Raw genomic sequence first — 20,072 nt, forward strand, 5'->3', positions numbered from 1 at the left:
AATTACAAAGCTCTCGTTTAACCTTTAATAGTTTCCTCTTGATTGTTAGTGTGGGATAAAGTTTCCAATCGATCCCTTTCTTCTGGTTCCATAGAATCTTCTTCTGCCGCTTTTAGTGATATAACTCCCGGTTCAAGGTTAATAGAAGATTCACTGGACATATTAAAAGAACACGTTTTGCTCAGAGGAGACCTAAAAACAATTTATAAACTTGCAAAAAGAGTCTTGAGAAACTTGTACTTACTGTTCGACATCCTGATCAAGATGACTAGACATGCTCGCTGAAGTTCTCTATTACACCATGAAGGAAATTCATTCTTACGACTGAGTAATCAAAAATTCATGGAAGCAAATAGAGAATTTAGACCTTCCACAACCTTGTTGCTTTTATGTTTCTTGTTCTTTGGTCCTAACTTCTTCCCCTTCTTTTTCTTTTCCTCGGCTAAAAGTTCTGCTTCTACTGAAGCTAACTTGGCTTTGGCATCCATATCTACAATTCCATCCAACTCTTCCTAGAAGAAGAGACATAAATTGAAACATAAGGCAATGAGAAAATCAGGGGGAAGATGAAAGCTCTATGTACAAAACCAAAGTTAAAAACTAACCCGCAAGAAACGTTTCAGCAGGGGAAGGATATAAGAGCGGTAGTCAAAAACAGAAAGCCTGACAAGGTCGTCTAGCAAATTTATCCTTGAATTTTCAACCAGCAAAATATTTGAATCGGCTAGCAGAACCTGCGAGTCAATATATATATCACGAAAACAAAAAATGTTAATCTGATGTAAATTAAAACTTAGAACAGGACTGAACCTGCTTGGTGACAACTGATTTCAGAAGGTCTATGGACTTTAACACAATATCATCACTGAGATTTTTATGACCATGTATAAGTGTCAGGCAGTCTTCTGCATTAGTGAAATCAAATGTCGGTTGCGATGCACCTTCGAGAACATCTCGTACTGCACACAAGAATAGTTCTGTAACATGAGGATCTTCGACATCTATCGTTAACTGCTCTTCACATTTCTTGTATAGAAGAGATGCATAAATGTTCCTTTGATCTACCAGAACATTCATTCTACTTTCATCTTCTTGTATACAAAAGTTCTTGGCCTGATTAAGACATTCATCATAACATAGGATCCGCCACTTCTTTGCATATCTGGCTACCAAAGTCCTCCGCGTGAAGTGAATGGCTCTCAGAACAGCCACCCTTGTATCAAGATTGTGTGACCTGATAGATCTGGGAAACGCAAAGCTCTTATCTATCAAAGAGTAGTCAAGTAACCAGGTTATGAAATCATCGCCCTGAGGATGTGTCTTGGCATAGTAAACATTGTGATCACAAACATCTATTGACCCTTGATCATCGAATGAAGCAATCTTTCCTCTGAGAAGTCTTTTATCCAGAAGCATAAATGAAAATTCATGGTCAATATCAATATTTTCTTTAACTCTAGTACGACGCCATAAACTGTCTGTTACCTTTGAAATCAGTCCTGTACCATCATCCCTTTCACACTTGATGCGTTTGAGTAGGTCTAGAATTTGATTGAGTTCAGGACATTCCAAAAAGCAGATACTCTGAGGTGTTTCCAGCAAACGGCACTCGGTAGCAAGAGTGAGCTCGGAAACTTGAAATTGTGCAAGATACTTCACCGGAAACTGCATCAGCCAGTCTTGAATGCTACAAGAGAGAATCCTCCGCTCCCGGAACGAAACAAGTAGCAATTGGATTTCCTTGAGTAACCTGCAGCGGTCTTCATCTGCAGCCAAAGGCCAGTCTTTGGACCATCCACTCACATATGCAAACTGTTTCACAAATTCGAGCCGGTTCTTGATCATTTCAGCGGCAGCTACTGGATCCAGAGGTTCCCAATCTGCAACCGATATCATACCAGCCCAGACTTCATCTACCCTCTGAGCCATATCCTCTTTCAGAGGTTTATATTTTGCGGCATGAACTTGTTCAAGATGATTCTTAAACTTTTTAGGATAAAAGAACTTGTGTGAACAAACTCGACACATCCAAAATTTCCATTTTTTTGTTTATCCTTGCAGATTCAAGAACTTGCTCCAAAGCATCCAGCCCTTCAGTGCCATATAGTCTCTCGACATAACTTGTAAGCTCTGTAATGCTTACTTTCATGAAGTTCTTTTTACTCTCTCTCAGCATTCATACTCGCCCAATACGACCTCAATCTTTTCACCTCAATGGTGAGCGAGTCACTCCTTATCTTGATTCGAGTCTCCTTTGGCTCCCTATGTTTTGTGTCAGAGTTTTTCGGAGTAAGACCGTGGAGGATCCTAGACTGTGCCATTTCGATTATACGTTCAAGTTCACGTTTAGTAGCTAGCTCGAGCTCGAGCGATCTCAAATGATCAAAACTCTGTTTTGCAATCTTGACGGCTTTCCTGTAATACAATGCTGAGCCAAGATGTTCGCCCAATTGGAAGAGAGAAACTGCAGCGAACGCTTGTACCATGTAATCTTCCAAAAAGCATTCAACAGAAGCCAGCAAGAAGACAAATTTCAAGTCACTGTTCTCTGTCGTCTTCCTCGCTAGTTCCATGAAGATAGTACCTTGTAGGTAATGAAGATCTGATGGAAGCTTGTGCTTCCCACGGATCTTCAAAAACGAATCTTCAATCACCTCCAAGGCCGTCATGTGATCTCCTTGTTCGTAGTAACGTTGGGCAAGTTTGTGTTTTTCTGCGTCCCAGCCAGAATGGTAACAAGGCTCCATGATTCTCTCAAGGGCTTTCTTGCGTTTTCTTGGTCTCTGTCAAGGGCTTTCGCGAGGCGGGAACAAATCAACGGAAATTGATGATAACAACAAGATGAAAGGCTTTTTACGTAAACAAAGATGTTGAACCTTTTAATCACGTGAGATCCACGTGACAAAGAGAGACGAGCAGTTCGTGGTTTTTTATTTTTTTTTTTCTTTTTTGAACACGAAAAATCCATTCAGGAATTGTGTCGAACACCCTGTGGGCACTCCTTTTTTTTTTTTTTAAATCTTTTTTAAGCAAGCTACATACCTTACTTGATTTTATTGCACGCACCTTCCCAGTATAACTGAATATAGAAACAGATAATACGGCAGTAGTAAAAGATCCACGCGTTAATAAACAACTGTGTGACTAACATGAATGTTCGTTCTAACATAAACAACTGTGTAACATTCATGTTAAAAATTGCCCATTTTTTTTTGTAGTTTAATTTGTGAAATGTGTGACTTTTGTAGTTATTTATTGAACCACTACTTTTTCTATGCTAAATATCATAATTACCATTTAAATTATCTTATAAATTAAATTAGAAAATAAATTCTATCTTTAATTTTTATTTACCCAAAAAAAACAAATCAAACAAAAGAATATCTTATTTTGATTTACCATATATGTTGTAAATTAAATGTTTTCCGCAGTTACATTCTAAAATTAAATTATGAACACAACGTCAAAAATTAGAAATTATTTTCATATTTCTGTAACTTGTAATCTGATATTATCTAAAAGTATTTAAAAAGGGGAACTTACTATAGAAAATTAAGAAATATCGGATCTAGTTTAATATTATTTTTTTACAGTATAGTTTTAGCACAACTACATTTTCTTTCCTTTAATTTTTCCAACTTATATAAAATGCAAAGAAAATCCGACATATTTGATGCATATCTTTTTTTTGGTCATCTTCTTTTTTTGAAATGTAATGTAAATAAGATTGATATACAAATACCAAAATATTGTGATACTTCTACTTACGAATTTCCTAATTTATAATATGAGTTTTTAAAAAGTTTTTTGTTGGAGATGTGATGAATGGATTAGAAAATTAAATTTTGTATAAGAGAACTTTTCAAAAAAAAAATAAAAGACCGATTCCATCGATTTCGTAGAATTGTCTCTAGTCTTCTTCCTCCTAGTTAATAATAGCAACATCTAATTTTATGTGTGTTGGGTTACTTGAGTATATATATTATGAGTGTTGTTGGCAAAAAAGAAAAACAATATATTTCTAAGAGAGACGACTTGTTTCTCATATTCTGAATTATGAAATGTGATGTTTTGTTTACGGTTTCTTGTATTCTCACATTCCTCGTTCTATGCTATGTTAGAGGTAATTTTTAGTTTTATATTTCACATTAACAACTTCTTATCTTATAATCTTAATATTTTCTGTTATTTGATGATGTTTTTTTCTCACTATAGAGGTGGGCCCTGTTCTTTTCTATGTCGCTAGCGACAGCTCCGGCGACTGAAATTTACACACACCTTCCCCCTTTTCATGTCGCTGGATTTTTGTTGTGAGAGAATTCTTTCTCCAGATCCCTGGTTATTGATGATGCTGCTGTCGCTGGATTATCCAGCGTCCATTTTAATCGACGCGGCGACCAACTTTTCTTAGTTTTTCTCCGTCTCTCACTTATAATTGATCGCTTGATTTAAATTTAATTGAAAATCTAGTTGTTTTTTAAGTCGCTCAAGCGACATAGAAAAGAACACGGCCGTGGAGTCCAAAACAAAGTGGGGGCTGCGACATGAACAGACAATTTCCTGGAACATGTGGAACTAATGGGAAGAGTACATGCATAAGCGACATCAAGAAAATGCCTCGTGCGCCAAAAGATCTTGTCATACGTTGCGAATGCTCTGCCGCTTTTGTTTGGCCGGGTCAACCTCCCCAACGTTTATGTAAATGTCAATATGATTGTTAAGTTCTTACTTATATCACCATAACCAGAAATCTCTTTGCTAATAAAATACGAGGGGGCCTATAAAGTGTTTTGGTGGAAAAGGTTTTTCATATTAAAAGTAAAAAAATATGTTTGGTTTATACATCAAATATGTTCCCGTACTAACTTATACTTTGACAAAACAATAATTTAAATATGTTACTTCAATATATATATGAATTAGTGCAAAATCATATATTTGTGAAATGCTGGACAAAATCAGGACCGGTCCTTGGTTTTTAGTGGCCTAAAGCATATTTTATATGTAAAATCTAACTAAAAAAATTTTCATTAAAATACTACAATTTAATTCAAAAATTATTGAATAATTTAAAAATGTAAAATAATCTAAAAACAAATTTTCTAACTTTCATCGCAGCAAATGCTTCTCGTACTCGAGTTCTTTGATCATATCTTTTTCGATAGACGTCATTGCTAATCTATTCAACTTGTCTTGTGACTATGATAATATAATATCTATATATATAAAGTTGGCTTTTTCTCACTTCTGGTGATGCCACGTCAGCATATCCATTTGTGTAATTAGGCCATATTTTTCGAGAGAGCCAATTTCTGTAGCCTATAGTTTCCCACACAGCCCATTTATGTAAATATTTGTCTCTTATGTCTTCGGAAGCCCAGCTTAACTTTTCTCTCAGGGCCCAAAATATCATTATTCGTTTACTCTATTGTCCAAATAAAACCCTTTCTGTACGATTCTCTTCTCCACCGTCTGCCGATGAGAAATCTGAAGCGCCACGCCTCTTGATGGTTCCTCACTTCCATCGCTATCGTCTCGTATAGCTCTGAAACCGTTAAAAGATGTCCTTCAATGATTTCTCTTTCAATAGTAGCCCCACTACTTCCCCTTTACTTTGTGTAACTTGAATTCCTGTATAATCCCATCTTCTCCAATAACATTCATCTTACAATTCCTTCTCTCTTTAAAATTCGTTTTTAATATAATGGATTCCAGTGTTGTTTCCTTCGCAAACCTCAAGGCCGGTCGCCTACACCAACAGATTGTAGGGAGGATGCTTCGTCACTGGCAAGCCCGAAACGTCAAAAAAGGAGGCCAACTAATGGGAGTGGACTTCCTACTCATTGACGAAAAGGTTTCTCCCATCTCTACTTGATATCTCAATCAGTCGATTTTGGAAAAAAATATCTATTTGTTGTTTTTCTGTAGAGTTGTGTCATCCAAGGGTCGATCAATGTTACCCACCTATCGAAATTTGAGAATTCGCCGCGTGATGGGGAGAGTTTATATTATGTCAGACTTTGAAGTCACCAGAAGCAACTCACGTTTCAAGCTTACCAATTCCCCCTTCTCAATACGTTTCATATCTACCACTGTTTTTGATCAACTTGACGAGTCTTACGGTAGTTTCCCAAAAGAGTTTTTCAGGTTCCGTACTCATGAGCAGCTGGTCTCTCTTGCCAACACCAATACTGATCTTCCAGGTCTGTCTTAGTTTTAAGTCTTTCAATATTTCCTGTCTCCAATATTAAGTAGATCACTTGCAGAATAGGTGGATAATCGATACGCCATGAATTTGCTCCTTTTAGAGGGGGTTAAAAAACATGTTGTAGGAAAAATTAAGAGAGGTTGTATTCAATGTTTCTTTCTGATATAAAATCCTGGGTGTAGTTATTTTGAACTCCTCCTAATTTCTATCCTCATGGTTTTGTCTAAATTTCTTAATATACCTTTAATGATATCTGATTTCTTCTCAGATAACTTGTTTCCCTTGTGAGATCTTCACTAAACTGCATAATTTTGCAGGGTAAGCATGGTGGTAATCAGCAAAATCCAGAGCAAGAGAAACAACAGGATGATGCTAGAAGGTGTGTATCCTTGTGTTTTAGTTGGCATTCATATATGATTTTTGTTTGGTTTGGAATTCTGTTTTTGAAGTAATGTATTGTCTGATTGAAACATTTTCGTGTAGGGAAGCTGATGAACGTAAACAAACGATGCTTAGTCAAATATTGTCTTCCTAAGCCAGAGAGAGAAGTAAGTCCCATCTAATATGTCTTGGGAGTTCAATTAGTTACTCTCCCTTCTTCCTTCATTAAGTCGCCAATATGATGATCTTCCAAAGCTCGAGGGAGACACAATATTGTGTTTACATATCTTTGATGCTTCTCTTTCTTCTTCTTTGTGCTCTATAGTTGCTCGAATTGCCCTGGTAAAACCTGAGAAAGCTAGAGGTGTAGAGGATGTTATTTTGAGGACTGCTCAAATGGACAGATAGTTGAAAAGGTAAAGACCATTTTGTAATTAAATAAATGGGGACATTATTGTAACCAATATGGATGAATGTAAATGTAAGACTTGCTATTAATTAGACACATCTACCTTACTATTTACTACTAAAAAATAATAGACGGCTCTTAGTTCATTTGACACTCAAAGTTGTTAGTTGTTAGTTCAAAGAATCGTAGAGAAAAAGGCGATGTCGTCGTGATGTATATTTTAAAAAACGTAAACTAAAAAAGACAAATAAACTATATTTTATGCAAAGTCTGTTACGGTCCGTATAATTTATCCGATTACTAAAAATTGTTAATCTTAAATAAGTGATAAGAAACGACATTAGTGGAGTGGATGTTGAAAACTTTATACATGTATCTCTAATTCAACTAAGCGTAAACGTTGAGTTTTGAGTTTTGACTTTTGATTTCTTATTTAAATTTCCTAATTATTTGTCAGCTTGTCTTTGGTCTTTGTTATATTTCATATATATCTCATACAAAATATAGCATAGATGAATGTAGACACTACCCATTTGTTGATGATGCTATTTAAAAAAAAAATTATTAGGTCATATAAACAATGAAATATCAGTCAACGATTTCGATTTTTTTAGACAGTCGATGGTTAGAAAGGAGAAACGTATGTCCCTGAACGGCAAGGACATCACGGTAATTGATTTTTCTCATTGTTTTGACGAAATTAAGGATAAGTAAAAAATACTTAGCGAATATATTAGATTGTGACCTATCAAACAACTAAATATTAACTTTTATATATGTTAACTCATAAGTTGAAAGATTGCCATTTACCAATAACAATACATATTACCAACCACAGTACCTGCTCTGATCATCGAAACATTCATAATTTTAGTGTCACACTCACACTCAACTAAGAAGAATTGACATGAGTGGTTCTTTTGTCTTTACTTTTTTTGTCAAACTGACATGAGTAGTTAGTTCAAAGTTTATACTTTCATGGAATAGTTATATAACTGGAACTGATAAACTGTATAGTTTGTATGAGTTGATAGAGCTTTAATTATTGAAACTAAAGGTATCACACGACATACATAGATGATTGAATGTGAAAATGTATTTAATTTATGGTAAAGGAATTTATCATTCAACCTATCAGAACTTTGGGGATATCTTTAATAGATTAATTAGTTATTTATGTAACTAAAATACATATGTTTGTCTAGAAATACAGTATGATTGAAATCCAAAGCTTTCTAGAAATACATATGTTTTGCAGTACTATTTTAAATGATTGAAATCCAAAGCTTTCTAGAAATAATTTATGTTTATTTTATAGTAGTAAACTAAAAAGCTCAAACGTCTAATTGACTAATCAGACACCTAGACCTTAGGTGTATTATTATAAAACTTTTCTTGGTTTTGTGATAATCAAGTATAATCGATAAAAAAAATAGTACTACAGAAAAGTTCGATTAGTGCTTCAGCATTTTCTAACTCCAATAACAAAAACGAAAAGCGAGTGAATGAAGCTTTTTGGCTCCTTAATATCCAAGAAGTTGAACCTGTTCCCACCTGAACACTTTTGATAAAGTTGTACTGCAAAATATAACACACACGAATATGAATAGTGGGTTCGACCAGCTCTCATCTAGTGAATTTCAAACGGTGATTATAGAATTTTAAAGTAACTAATATCACTTTAATTAAACGAACAAAAATTCGTGACAGAAATAGTATCAAATCAACTAATCAAGCATGGACCAAATATATAAAATGACATATAGGGTTTCGCTCATCATTATCAAAAAAGAGGAAGTAAGAACACATGACATGCACGCACGACTTTGTTGACCCTAATGGTCAAAGACTGCCATTTGCCTCCACGTCTCTTCTTTAACTTTTATGTTTCTAAGGTTAAAATGTATAATCATATAGTATCTTTATGGTCTCAGAATTCCAAAATATTTTTTAAGATCCAATCATTTGAGTATATAAGAATATTAGTTGCTAAAATCATTATCTAATATATTTCGTTTCTCTATGCTTTTCTTTCAATATGCTATACATGAATTATGATCAGTTTCTTTTCTACTACATCAGGATAAGACTAATGTTTTAAGATTTATTTGTTCTTATAAAGTTAATTTTGATACTAGAATAAAGAGAGTCTTATTGATATCTTCGACTATTATTTGGGTTTGGATTGGTAGCTAATTCTCCATTAGAATTCTTTATTATTTTACAAATATATTCTTAACCTAAAGATATGTTAATCTTTGCCTATATAGTGTTTTCATGCACATGGTTTGGGGAAATGGTTCTGCGAACTCCACCAAGATCAAAGACGATAAAATAAAAGCGGTTGCCAAGTTGTATTCACTCGAGACAAAGTCTATAGTAAGCGTAGTAGGTCGATCCATGCCCACCGGTTCAACTCCGATGAACAAGAGATCTCTTTCAAGTATTCTAGATCAGCTGTTTCGGTTAGTCTTTCATATATCCTTCCTCTGAAATTTTATAGAACCAAGTATAGGTGTACGAAGACATAGTTTCATATATTTTTGGAACCTGCGTTCCACCTTGCAAACAACCATGTAGGGTGTTTATATTAAACTCCTTGCGTTTTCTATATTCCTAAATGTTTTCTATAGATTTCTTGCTATAGTCATTTCCTCAACTTACACTTGGCCTTACGCTTCTCTTCTAACAAATATGAAGTTCGTACCAACAAATCCTAGGAAGGATTCTCCGTTTCTGGCCTGCTCGAAAAGTTAAAAAATGTGGGACAACTCATGGGTGTTGATTTCCTTCTCATTGACGAAAAGGTTCCTCAATCTCCATTCTCCTCTTGATTCATTCTTANTTAAACTCCTTGCGTTTTCTATATTCCTAAATGTTTTCTATAGATTTCTTGCTATAGTCATTTCCTCAACTTACACTTGGCCTTACGCTTCTCTTCTAACAAATATGAACTCCGTACCAAGGCCTGCTCAAAAAGTTAAAAAATGTGGGACAACTCATGGGTGTTGATTTCCTTCTTATTGACAAAAAGGTTCCCTCAATCTCCATTCTCCTCTTGATTCATTCTTAATTATGTACCTACCCTTTTGTTAATATTTCCCTCTTTTCCAATCTACTTTGATGCAAGGCTTTTTTACCTCACCTACCTTCCTAAATTCGAACATGCTCTGCGTGATGGAGCTATGTATATAATATCTGCCTTTGACGTCACTAGAAGCAACACCCATTTCAAATTGTCGGATTTCCACTTTTCTATACGGTTTACAACAGCCACTTTTTTTGAAGAGGTAGAAGAGTATTTTTGTGTTATTCCAAAAGAGTTTTTCCGCTTAAGGACTCATGAAGAGTTAGTGTCGCTGGCGAACACCAATACGGAGCTCCCAGGTTTGTCTAAGTTTTGTAGTTCCAAATATGTAGATAATCATTGAAAAATTTCTCAATTTCGTTGCATCTATAGTATATTTTCTTGGAAATTAAATGTTAAACTATATGGTTTTGCTCTTATTTGATGTCATGGGCGAAGTAGTTTCCACCAAAACTAATGGGATGTCACAAACTTTGGAGAAGATCTTAGTCCATCTGTGTCTTGAAAGGTTTTCCCTCACTGTCTTTCATCAAATTCTCACCATATAGAACTTCTCCTCTCCATTTATGCATTTTACTACCTTCACCACATGTTGCCTTTTGTTATAGTGGTCAGAATGTCCGTCTAAGTGCATCTGACGACCATGCAACCTCATTGGAGAAGGTCTTTAGCAAGAATGATGAGGGGACTTATATACTCTTAGCGACCAATATAAACCCAAAGATCTTTGCAGGTGAAACAGTTCATGTTCATAATTATTTGACGTCATTAAAATGTGCACTTTGTTTTCAAATATTATGTCATTTCTAACCCAACCATACTCTTCAGGTGTACTTTATCTTAATGCTATGTCTGGGACCAAGTTTTATTCTGATGGAGACTTGACAACAACACAAGAGTTCGCTGAAAGGTATTGGAAGAGTTGTTTTGAAATCATGTGTATTTGACTCACACATTCAATCTTAATATTCAACCTACACCAACCCCTAACAACACCACCAAACAGGTTGAAGGGGAGAGCCATTTACACAACCATCACCAAACACAAACAAGGTCAAAGATGCAGACACTGTTAGAACACGAAACAGATACTCAACTATGAGTTCCACATTTAGTTCCCCACAGAACATCAATGTTTGTAAATAAAATCGGCCCCAACAAAAGCTCCCCAAAACTATTTAAAAAGAGCAAAAACAGAACTATTTCAAAATTAATACAAACGCAAAAAAAAACTAACAAAAAAAAAGAAAACAAAAATCACAATTAATCAAAACAAAAACAGAAACGGCCCTAATGAATCAAAAAGATAAAACAAAACTGACCTCCAAAAAATAACAATTAATTAATTAGAGAATCAAAGGTAAGAAGACACTTAAATAATTTGAAAACACAACTCGAATTAACAGTTCCGTTCAACGAAGAAACCAGGGAAGAACCAATTACCCACAAGCAATGGGAAGCCAAGGCAAAATCAACCAAACAAGCAAGAAAATAATACTGTTCAGCATCGATACAATGGATGGTTTAACTTTAAAATTTGAGCTCCAATCCTTCTACTGTCCTCTAGATCGAAAAATGAATTAACTCTTTCCCGTTCAAATAGAGATAATATTATTAGGCCTGAAGAGATAATTAACTCCTTCCTATTCAAATAGAGATAATATAACATCCTCAAATAAATAAAATCCATTGTTGACCCAATAGACCACTAGATTTTAAGGCTAGAATTGATATTTGGGCCCAATCAATGTAACAAAATAAAAAACCCACCAAAAAGCCAAATGTAAGAAATCTGAAAACATTATTAAAAATTAAACAAACTCAAACTCCCAAAGTAAGCCAATGAGGAAATCATTGACAAACAATCCTCACACATTGAGGGGGGTGTATTGAAACAATGATTTTGGAGGATTCTATAGGATTTAGTAAATTTGGAATTTTGATAGATTTTAGGGAAGTTGATATGATTTATTGTAAAATTCTTTCAAATCCCACCTAAAACCATGAGATTTGAAATTCTGTATTTTTAACAAAACAAATTCTCTCAAATCCTCTATAATTCCTAAAACTTATTAAAATCCAAATCCACAAACTGTTTTGAATAACAGTGAAATTTAAAGTGGATTTTTAAATCATCAATTCAATAACAGTGGATTTCAGAAGACTTTTTAAAATCCAAGATTGAATAACATAGGATTTAGGATTTGTAACTTTTATACAAATCACCAAAAATGTCAAGTTGAATACACCCCCCTAACCTCCCCTGAGTTAAATACAATAAACAATCAATCTAACCAAACACAAAAAAAAAGGAAAAAAAAAACCAAAAAAACAATTACAACCACAAATCAACATATACAATAAAACCTATTTTAAAAACATGAAATACAAAACCAAATTTCAAAATAAACACAACTAATTACTAACAAATTTGTAAAACTTCTCAATATAATCTACTTAATGCAAAAAACACCAAATAAAAACCAAAACCACAATATAAAAAGAAAAATACTTAGGTTCACCCCTAGGGGTGAACCTCTCCATTCACCCCTTCTTCTCTCAGCCAATCAGAATCTTCCATCTAATATTTCATTTAAAAAATAAATCAAAATTAAATTAAAAAGCAAATCAAATTAAGGAAACAAATTCTGTATACTTTTACTTAAGGAAATTTAAATATTAGCTTGGTTTAGATTTTTAAAATTAGAATAAAATTATATGTCGGTTTGGGTTTACAAATGAATTGGTTAGGGTTTAGATTTTACAACTAAAACGAAATTATATGTGAATTTGGTTTTACAAATGAGGTGGTTAGGGTTTAGATTTTACAATTAGAATGAAATTATATGTCGGTTTGGGTACAAATGAGATGGTTAGGGTTTAGATTTTACAAGTAGAACAAAATTATATGTCGGTTTGGGTTCACAAATGAGATGTTAGGGTTTAGATTTCACGATTAGAACAAAATTATATGTCGGTTTGGGTTCACAAATGAGATGGTTAGGGTTTAGATTTTATATATGTTGGTTTGGGTTTATTAAAGAGCGGTTTAAATTTTTTTAATTTTATAATAATATATACAGATTTTATTTCCTTATCTTATAAGGGGGTGAATGGAGAGGTTCACCCCTAGGGGTGAATGGAGAGGTTCACCCCTAGGGGTGAACCCAAGTATTGTTCATATAAAAAACAACAGAAACAAAGAAAAGAAAGTGAGTAGCAGATACAGACGAAAATTTAAAATACTAAAAAATTGTTTAAAAAAGAAACAAAACAAACCATAATCTCACTACAAGAGAAAAAAAAATTAGACTAAATTAGCTGAAAAACATAGAGGGAAAAATAAACCAACAAAAGAGCAAAACAAATTAACAAAAGAGCAAAAGAAAACATACTAACAACATAACCTTACGAAAAGAGGAAAATACATAACAAAAAAAATAAATTAACAAAACAACCGAAAAAAACACCCTCATCTAACTTCCGCGCGTAGCGCGGGTCAATTGCTAGTTATTACAATAAAAAGGATTAAGGTCAATGAGGAGAAAAAATAAAAGCTTACCCAAGTAACAACAATGATCAATATGTTTTGTGTAGATTTTTTCTGAAGAAATTGAATATTTTAATATGTAGTAGAATTTAAATCTAATATTTGAATATTTTATTGTTGAAAAGAGGAATTAAGCAAAGTTTACTTACAAATTTCAACAACTCTAACCAAAAAAAGAAAAAGAAAACAAAACATGTAAACGAAAGCAACGTGATAAGGAAGTTGGAGAGAAGAAGAATCGAACATAGACAAGCTATATAATTATATGATACATAGCCAACTGACCTACCTAATCTTTTAAAGTTGTAGTCCTAAATTTTTTGATATATTGTGTGGCCTAAAGCAAATGCTTTGGCTGCTTTATGGGTGGGCCGGGCCTGGACAAAATATCCGGACCTGAAGATCTGAAATGAATCCGGCTTGAAATATCCGATCTGAATTCAAATTTAAACTTTAAAAACATTCAAACATATTTTAAAAGTCAGAATTTTAGTTACCCAAAAAACTCCAACCCGAACCCCAAATGGATACCTAAAAAGTACCCGAATCTAACTAGCCTATTAACACCTTTTTACTTAGTTTTGTGGTATTTCATTGACTTTTGAGTATTTTAAATAGTTTGAGTAGTTCTATTACCGATATTTTTTTGTTAATTCATATATTTTGTGTAGTTTGGGTCTTTTTCTTATAGGGGTTATGAATAATTTGGATAATTTTGAGAAATTTTGGATATTTCAGGATTTTTTCTGGTAATTTTGGATGTTTTTGATAATTTTGGATTTCAACTATAAAGTAAATTAATATATAGATGAAATTGTTCAACTTATGAATAAAAATTATTAATGGGATAAAAATTCCACATCAAATATAAAGATAAGTGGTAAGTGAAACATATATTATTTAAAAAATAACAGTGTAACAGAATTATTTTTTGGAAAATAATAACATTTACTTAATATACATCAAAATTTGAATATATAATTTCATACAATTTTTGGTTGAAATGCATAATTATAGAAAACAAATAAATATTTAAAATATTTAAAGTTGAAAAATAAAAAATAGCTTAACTTGATATCTTTTAAAGAATACGATAAATATTCACCATTGCAAAAAATTATAAATATACCAATTTGATATATTTAAATATATCCCCTATATATTAATAGGGAAGCACACTCTTGAAAAAGCTGATGTGTCGCCGCCAGAGAGCTCTGTGAGTTTTTTTAGCAAAATACCCTTAAATTTTCTACTTAATTACATTAACATGCCATTATATTTTCAAAAAAACAATTAACTGAATAATAATTAGATATCTCATCATTTCTCACACATATTTATATAACACATAATAAAATTAATCCCCTATATATTAATAGAGAAGCACACTCTTGAAAAAGCTGATGTATCGCCGCCAGAGAGCTCTGTGAATTTTTTAGCAAAATACCCTTAAATTTTTTACTTAATTACATTAACATGCCATTATATTTTCAAAAAAACAATTAACTGAATAATAATTAGATATCTCATCATTTCTCACAAATTTATATAAGACATAATAAAATTAATTAAATAATTACATACTATTTTAAGGCAAAATTTCACTAAAGTTTACTTACAAATATACAAGTCAAAGTTAAATTTCACTTACAAATATATAAGTCAAATTTATATTGATTTTATATTGATTTCTCAAAATCAATATAAGTTAAATATTCTAAAAAGGCTATCATATCAATTAATATAAAGTTAATAAAAATAAAAAACATATAACTTATTAACAAAATCATATAAAAAATAATGTTATATTTTTATGTTAGTATTATTACCATAATAGTTTAAATAACAAGCTTTCAATAGTTATTATAATTAATTATAAAAGAAGTATATTACCCCTTAATTATCTCCAACTCATTAAAAGAAACTTAATTTCCAATAAATATAGATTTATATATATTCATAAATAAATATAAAAATGACAACAAATTAGGGGATATCATGATGTGTGATTATTTTTATATATCTAAGTATGTCAACTAATTAATCTCAACATTTAGTGTGATTATTTATTAAAAATAGAAATATTGATAACCCAATAGGAATATATGTTCTAACTGTACATTCATCTATGTGCTATTAAAAAGGAATGAGACAATAACTCTTATCATTATAAATAAACTTAGTACCCAAAAAAAAACATAATATATTTAAAATGAGTGGTTATTAGATTATGCAAAATTGTTATAGTTACTCGATTAACCATAAATATAATTTTATTTTTAAAGCACACAAAAATATATATTGCCATAAATTGTAAAATTTTATAAATATTTTCTTTACCACATTCATATATTTCACATGTGAAATGTATTCTTACAAGAATACGTTGATTTTGGAATTTCATTAATTTTTTCATAATAGTTCTTTTGGTAATAATCCGTCATTTATAAAAAATATTAACAAACTGACTAACTCACAAGATTTAAATAGCCTAATCAAAAATATTAAATCAATAAATTAGATTATCTTCAGAAAATTTAGTTTAGAATCTGATTGTTACTAACATATAATAAAATTAATTAATTAAACTACCGAGTAATTTAGTATATGTGGTTATGGTTACATAAGAAACATGCAAAATTGTTATGATTACAAAATAAAACATAAGAGATATGAATTTGTTTTTTAAACCATACAAAAGACATGTTGCAATAAATAGTAACATTTATCAATATTTTTTCTACCATAAAACCTCTTACACATTCAAAGATTTCACGGGTGAAACGTATTTTTTACACAAAAAATGCAGCTTTGAATAAATAAATAAAAACTTTAGTTAGATATTATGTTTGACACAAATAGATATTGGTTATAGGATAATAATTTTACTTATAATAATTTTCTTTAAATCGTTTTACTTGAATATTACCTAGTTTAGAATATTTTACTTGATTGAAAATTATCTCTAATATTGTTATTTGATTGAAGAGGATTTTTTATATATTAATAATTTGGTCATATTATGGTATGAGTTATGGTAGACGACGAGTTGAATATAGAGAATTTGTTAAAAATGCCCCTTTTGATATACCCCTTTTCAAAAATACCCTCTTTTCTGGCCATTTTTATTTATGCCCTCTTTTAATTTTTAATGACCATTTTACCCTTAGATGAAAATTATTTTATTCAATAAAAAGAAAAACAAAATTTTCCCGCCAAAAAATTTCCGACATATTTTCCCGCCAAAAATTTTTCAAAAAAATTTTCCCGCCAAAAATTTTTTTGTCAAAAAACTTTTGATAAAAAATTTCGAAAAAAAAAATTTTCCCGCCAAAATTTTTCCCGCCAAAAAAAATTTACAAGGTTTTTAAAAGGTTTTATAAGGTTTCTACCTTATAAAAGCCTTATAAACACCTTGTAAAGGCTTTTACAAGATTTTTTAAAGAGTTTTAAAAGGTTTTTTAAACAACTTGTAAACGCTTTTACAAGATTTTTAAAAGGTTTTTAAAAGGTTTTAAAAGGTTTTTAAAAGGTTTTTAAAAGGTTTTCAAATGGTTTTTAAAAGGATTTTTAAAAGGTTTTTAAACACCTTCTAAACCCTTTTACAATGTTTTTAAAAACCTTGTAAAAGTTTTTATAAAATTTTTAAAAGGTTTTTAAACACCTTTTAAATGCTTTTAAAAAGTTTTTAAAAGCGTTTACAAGGTGTTTAAAAACCTTTTAAAGCATTTACAAGCTTTTTAAAAGCATTTACAAGGTTTTTAAAAGCGTTTACAATGTGTTTAAAAACCTTTTAAAAACCTTGTAAACGCTTTTAAAAGTTTTTTAAAAGCATTTACAAGATTTTTAAAAGGTATAAATTTCAATATTTTTGGCGGGAAAATTTTTTTTTTGGCGGGAAAAAATAATTTTTTCGGGAAAAATTTTTGATTTTGGCGGGAAAAAAAATTTTTGGCGGGAAATTTTTTTGGCGGGAAAATATTTTCGATTTTGACGACTGTACATTCTTGCTGTCACTCAAAAAGGGTAATTTGGTCATTTTGTATATAAAGAGGGTAATTTTAAAAATGGTCAACATGAAGGGGTATTTTTAAAAAGAGATATGGAAAAAGGGGCATTTTTGAGAATGCCCCTTGAATATATAGTGAAAATGATTAAATAAGGTTTGATACCTCTAAATATTTTCAAATTTGATTTTTTTTTTATTTGTGATTAAATTACGACATAAATTCAGCCATGTTAAAGGTAATTTTTAGTTTTATTTTGTACATGTATGAATTTGTGAGATGTTAATGATTTTCTTCTATTCTATAACATGAATATTTTTCTCCAGTTTTTTTTTTTTTTTTTTTTTTNTTTGGGAATGTGAATAGATTAGAAAATTAATTGTATAGGAGAACTTTTCAAAAAGTAAAATACCGATTCGATCGATTTACGTAGACTTGGCTCCATCTTTCTCTTTTACTATTTGTTTTCCCTAATTAATAGCAACATCTACTTTTATCATGTATGGAGCATATTTATTGCGAGTGTTGCTGACCAAAAAAAACAAAGAAAGAGACGACTGGTTTATCATTTTTATGAGTCATGAAATGTGGTGTCTTGTTTATGGTTTCTTGTATTCTCACATTCCTCGTTCTCAGCCATGTTAGAGGTAATATTTTAGTTTTATTTCGCATTATCAATTTTTTTTTATCTTAATTAATACAGTTTTGTAACCTGATTATATATTTGTCGTTGGTATATATATAATAACACAAATAGAGGTGGAATCCAAAACAAAGTGGGGATGCGACATGAACAGAAAATTTCCTGGAACATGTGGAACAAATGGGAAGAATCAATGCATAAGCGACATCAAAAAAATACCTGGTGCGCCGAAAGATCTTGTCGCACGTTGCGAATGCTCTGCCGCTTTTGTCTGGAAGGGTAAACCTGCCGAGCGTTTATGTAAATGTCAATATGATTGTTAAGAAGTTCTTACTATAAATATTACCATAACCACAAAAAAAATCTCTTTACTAATAAAAATAAGTGAGAAGCTACAAAGAGATTTTGGTGTTTTTGGTGTCCAGTTAAATATTTTTCATTGCAGAATACTTTTAATAAGTTTGTTCTTTTTTTTTTTGTTTTTTAACATCGCATGATGAATGTTACTACAATTCTCGTGTAACTCCTAGCGTCTATTTTTCAGATCGTTATATTGTATGGTAAGATCTTAGCAGTTCGAATTAAAGCTTCAAACTTTCTTTGGAAATCATGATCTACTACTCAGTTAAAAAATCACAAATATCCACGTACGGGACATTCTTCCCAATGTTTAGTCTATCGCACAACACTAAAAAGTTAGCCAGAAGAAGAAGATGAATCAAATTTCAACCTTCAAACAAACAAAAAGATATGTATATGAATTTTGGAGTCTTCCAGCAAAGTTGCAATATCTCATCTTCTCATGTTTAGATTGTCTCTGCTTCTGTCTGTGATTGTTTCGCATCACATAAAAAACACAACTGCTTTTGAAGTGGAAGATGTCACTATTTGTGATATCGATGATCGATCAAGCAGCTTCATAGAAGAGAATCTCTGGCCGAACCCTTCTTTCTCCACAGATTCTGACCAGACTCTTCCAGTTACCAACACCCTATGCCATCACCACACATATCAATAATGTCTCACCTATTTAAGTTCAAAACTCAACTCATAAGAGACAAAAAACAATTGTTTCGTCTTACCTCTTCTGCTAAAGTTCCATGTCTGAGACTGACCCATCGGTTCCGTTTATAAGCCATGCAGATGTGTTTTCCTTCTTCACCATAACCAATCTGCATTTTCCATATTCCGAGACTGTAACAGAGAAAAGATACAGAAGAACAATAGCACAAATACTTGTGACCCCATTTAAGATTTTACCATTGAAACAAGCCGATACTTAGTCTTTGGTTCTTCTAACCCTTCGTATAGCCTGCTGATATCTATCTCCCAGTCCAGAGCATTTGTTGTTTCAGATATTTCTGTTTCCGTTTCATTCTTCTCCCATTCCAACACTAATTTTGCAAACACACAAAAACAGCAACACCGTTTGATCATACCACAATAAATGAAATGAGCAGATAAGGTCACAATCATCGTCAAAACTTTACCAACTGTGAAGATAGGCGGGAATCTGCTTATAGTGTGGTGAACAAAGTTTGTCTTTCCACAGCCTCCTGTTTTAACATCACATATCATTTCATCTTCCATGCGGATCACTTTAAGGATGTCCTCAAACTTCATATTCCCAAAAGCACACTGCAAAGATATATCATCACAGAACAGCTTTTAAGGAGTAGTACCAGTTTCTGTAGGAAAGACAGATGGAAATAAATGAACATACCTTTATGTTTCTGATAGAATTTGCAACCATTACAATTCCATAAGAACTTTGCTCTGGATAATT

The 20,072-nt window shown here is 31.9% G+C and overlaps 2 protein-coding genes and 3 pseudogenes across 2 annotated transcripts; 3 read left to right on the forward strand and 2 right to left on the reverse strand.

Moving 5' to 3' along the window:
* Nucleotides 1–2,780, reverse strand: part of LOC104789520 — a 4,533-nt pseudogene extending 1,753 nt beyond the window's left edge.
* LOC109133023 lies at nt 4,057–4,756 on the forward strand (annotated as a pseudogene).
* LOC104787500 lies at nt 9,873–11,272 on the forward strand. The gene is made up of 6 exons (XM_010513102.1): nt 9,873–10,032; nt 10,129–10,385; nt 10,528–10,594; nt 10,695–10,819; nt 10,915–10,996; nt 11,093–11,272. The coding sequence occupies exons 1-6, from the start codon at nt 9,986–9,988 to the stop codon at nt 11,160–11,162; spliced, it is 648 nt and encodes a 215-aa protein (XP_010511404.1). The 5' UTR covers nt 9,873–9,985; the 3' UTR covers nt 11,163–11,272.
* Nucleotides 18,165–18,735, forward strand: LOC104787499 (defensin-like protein 226). The gene is made up of 2 exons (XM_010513097.2): nt 18,165–18,290; nt 18,401–18,735. Exons 1-2 carry the CDS (start codon nt 18,224–18,226, stop codon nt 18,607–18,609), a joined length of 276 nt encoding a protein of 91 aa, XP_010511399.1. The 5' UTR covers nt 18,165–18,223; the 3' UTR covers nt 18,610–18,735.
* The window catches only part of LOC104787497, a 6,108-nt pseudogene continuing 4,917 nt past the window's right edge, over nt 18,882–20,072 (reverse strand).

The sequence above is a fragment of the Camelina sativa genome, chromosome 5 (genome assembly GCF_000633955.1).
Source record: "Camelina sativa cultivar DH55 chromosome 5, Cs, whole genome shotgun sequence".
Taxonomy (NCBI): Eukaryota; Viridiplantae; Streptophyta; class Magnoliopsida; order Brassicales; family Brassicaceae; genus Camelina; species Camelina sativa.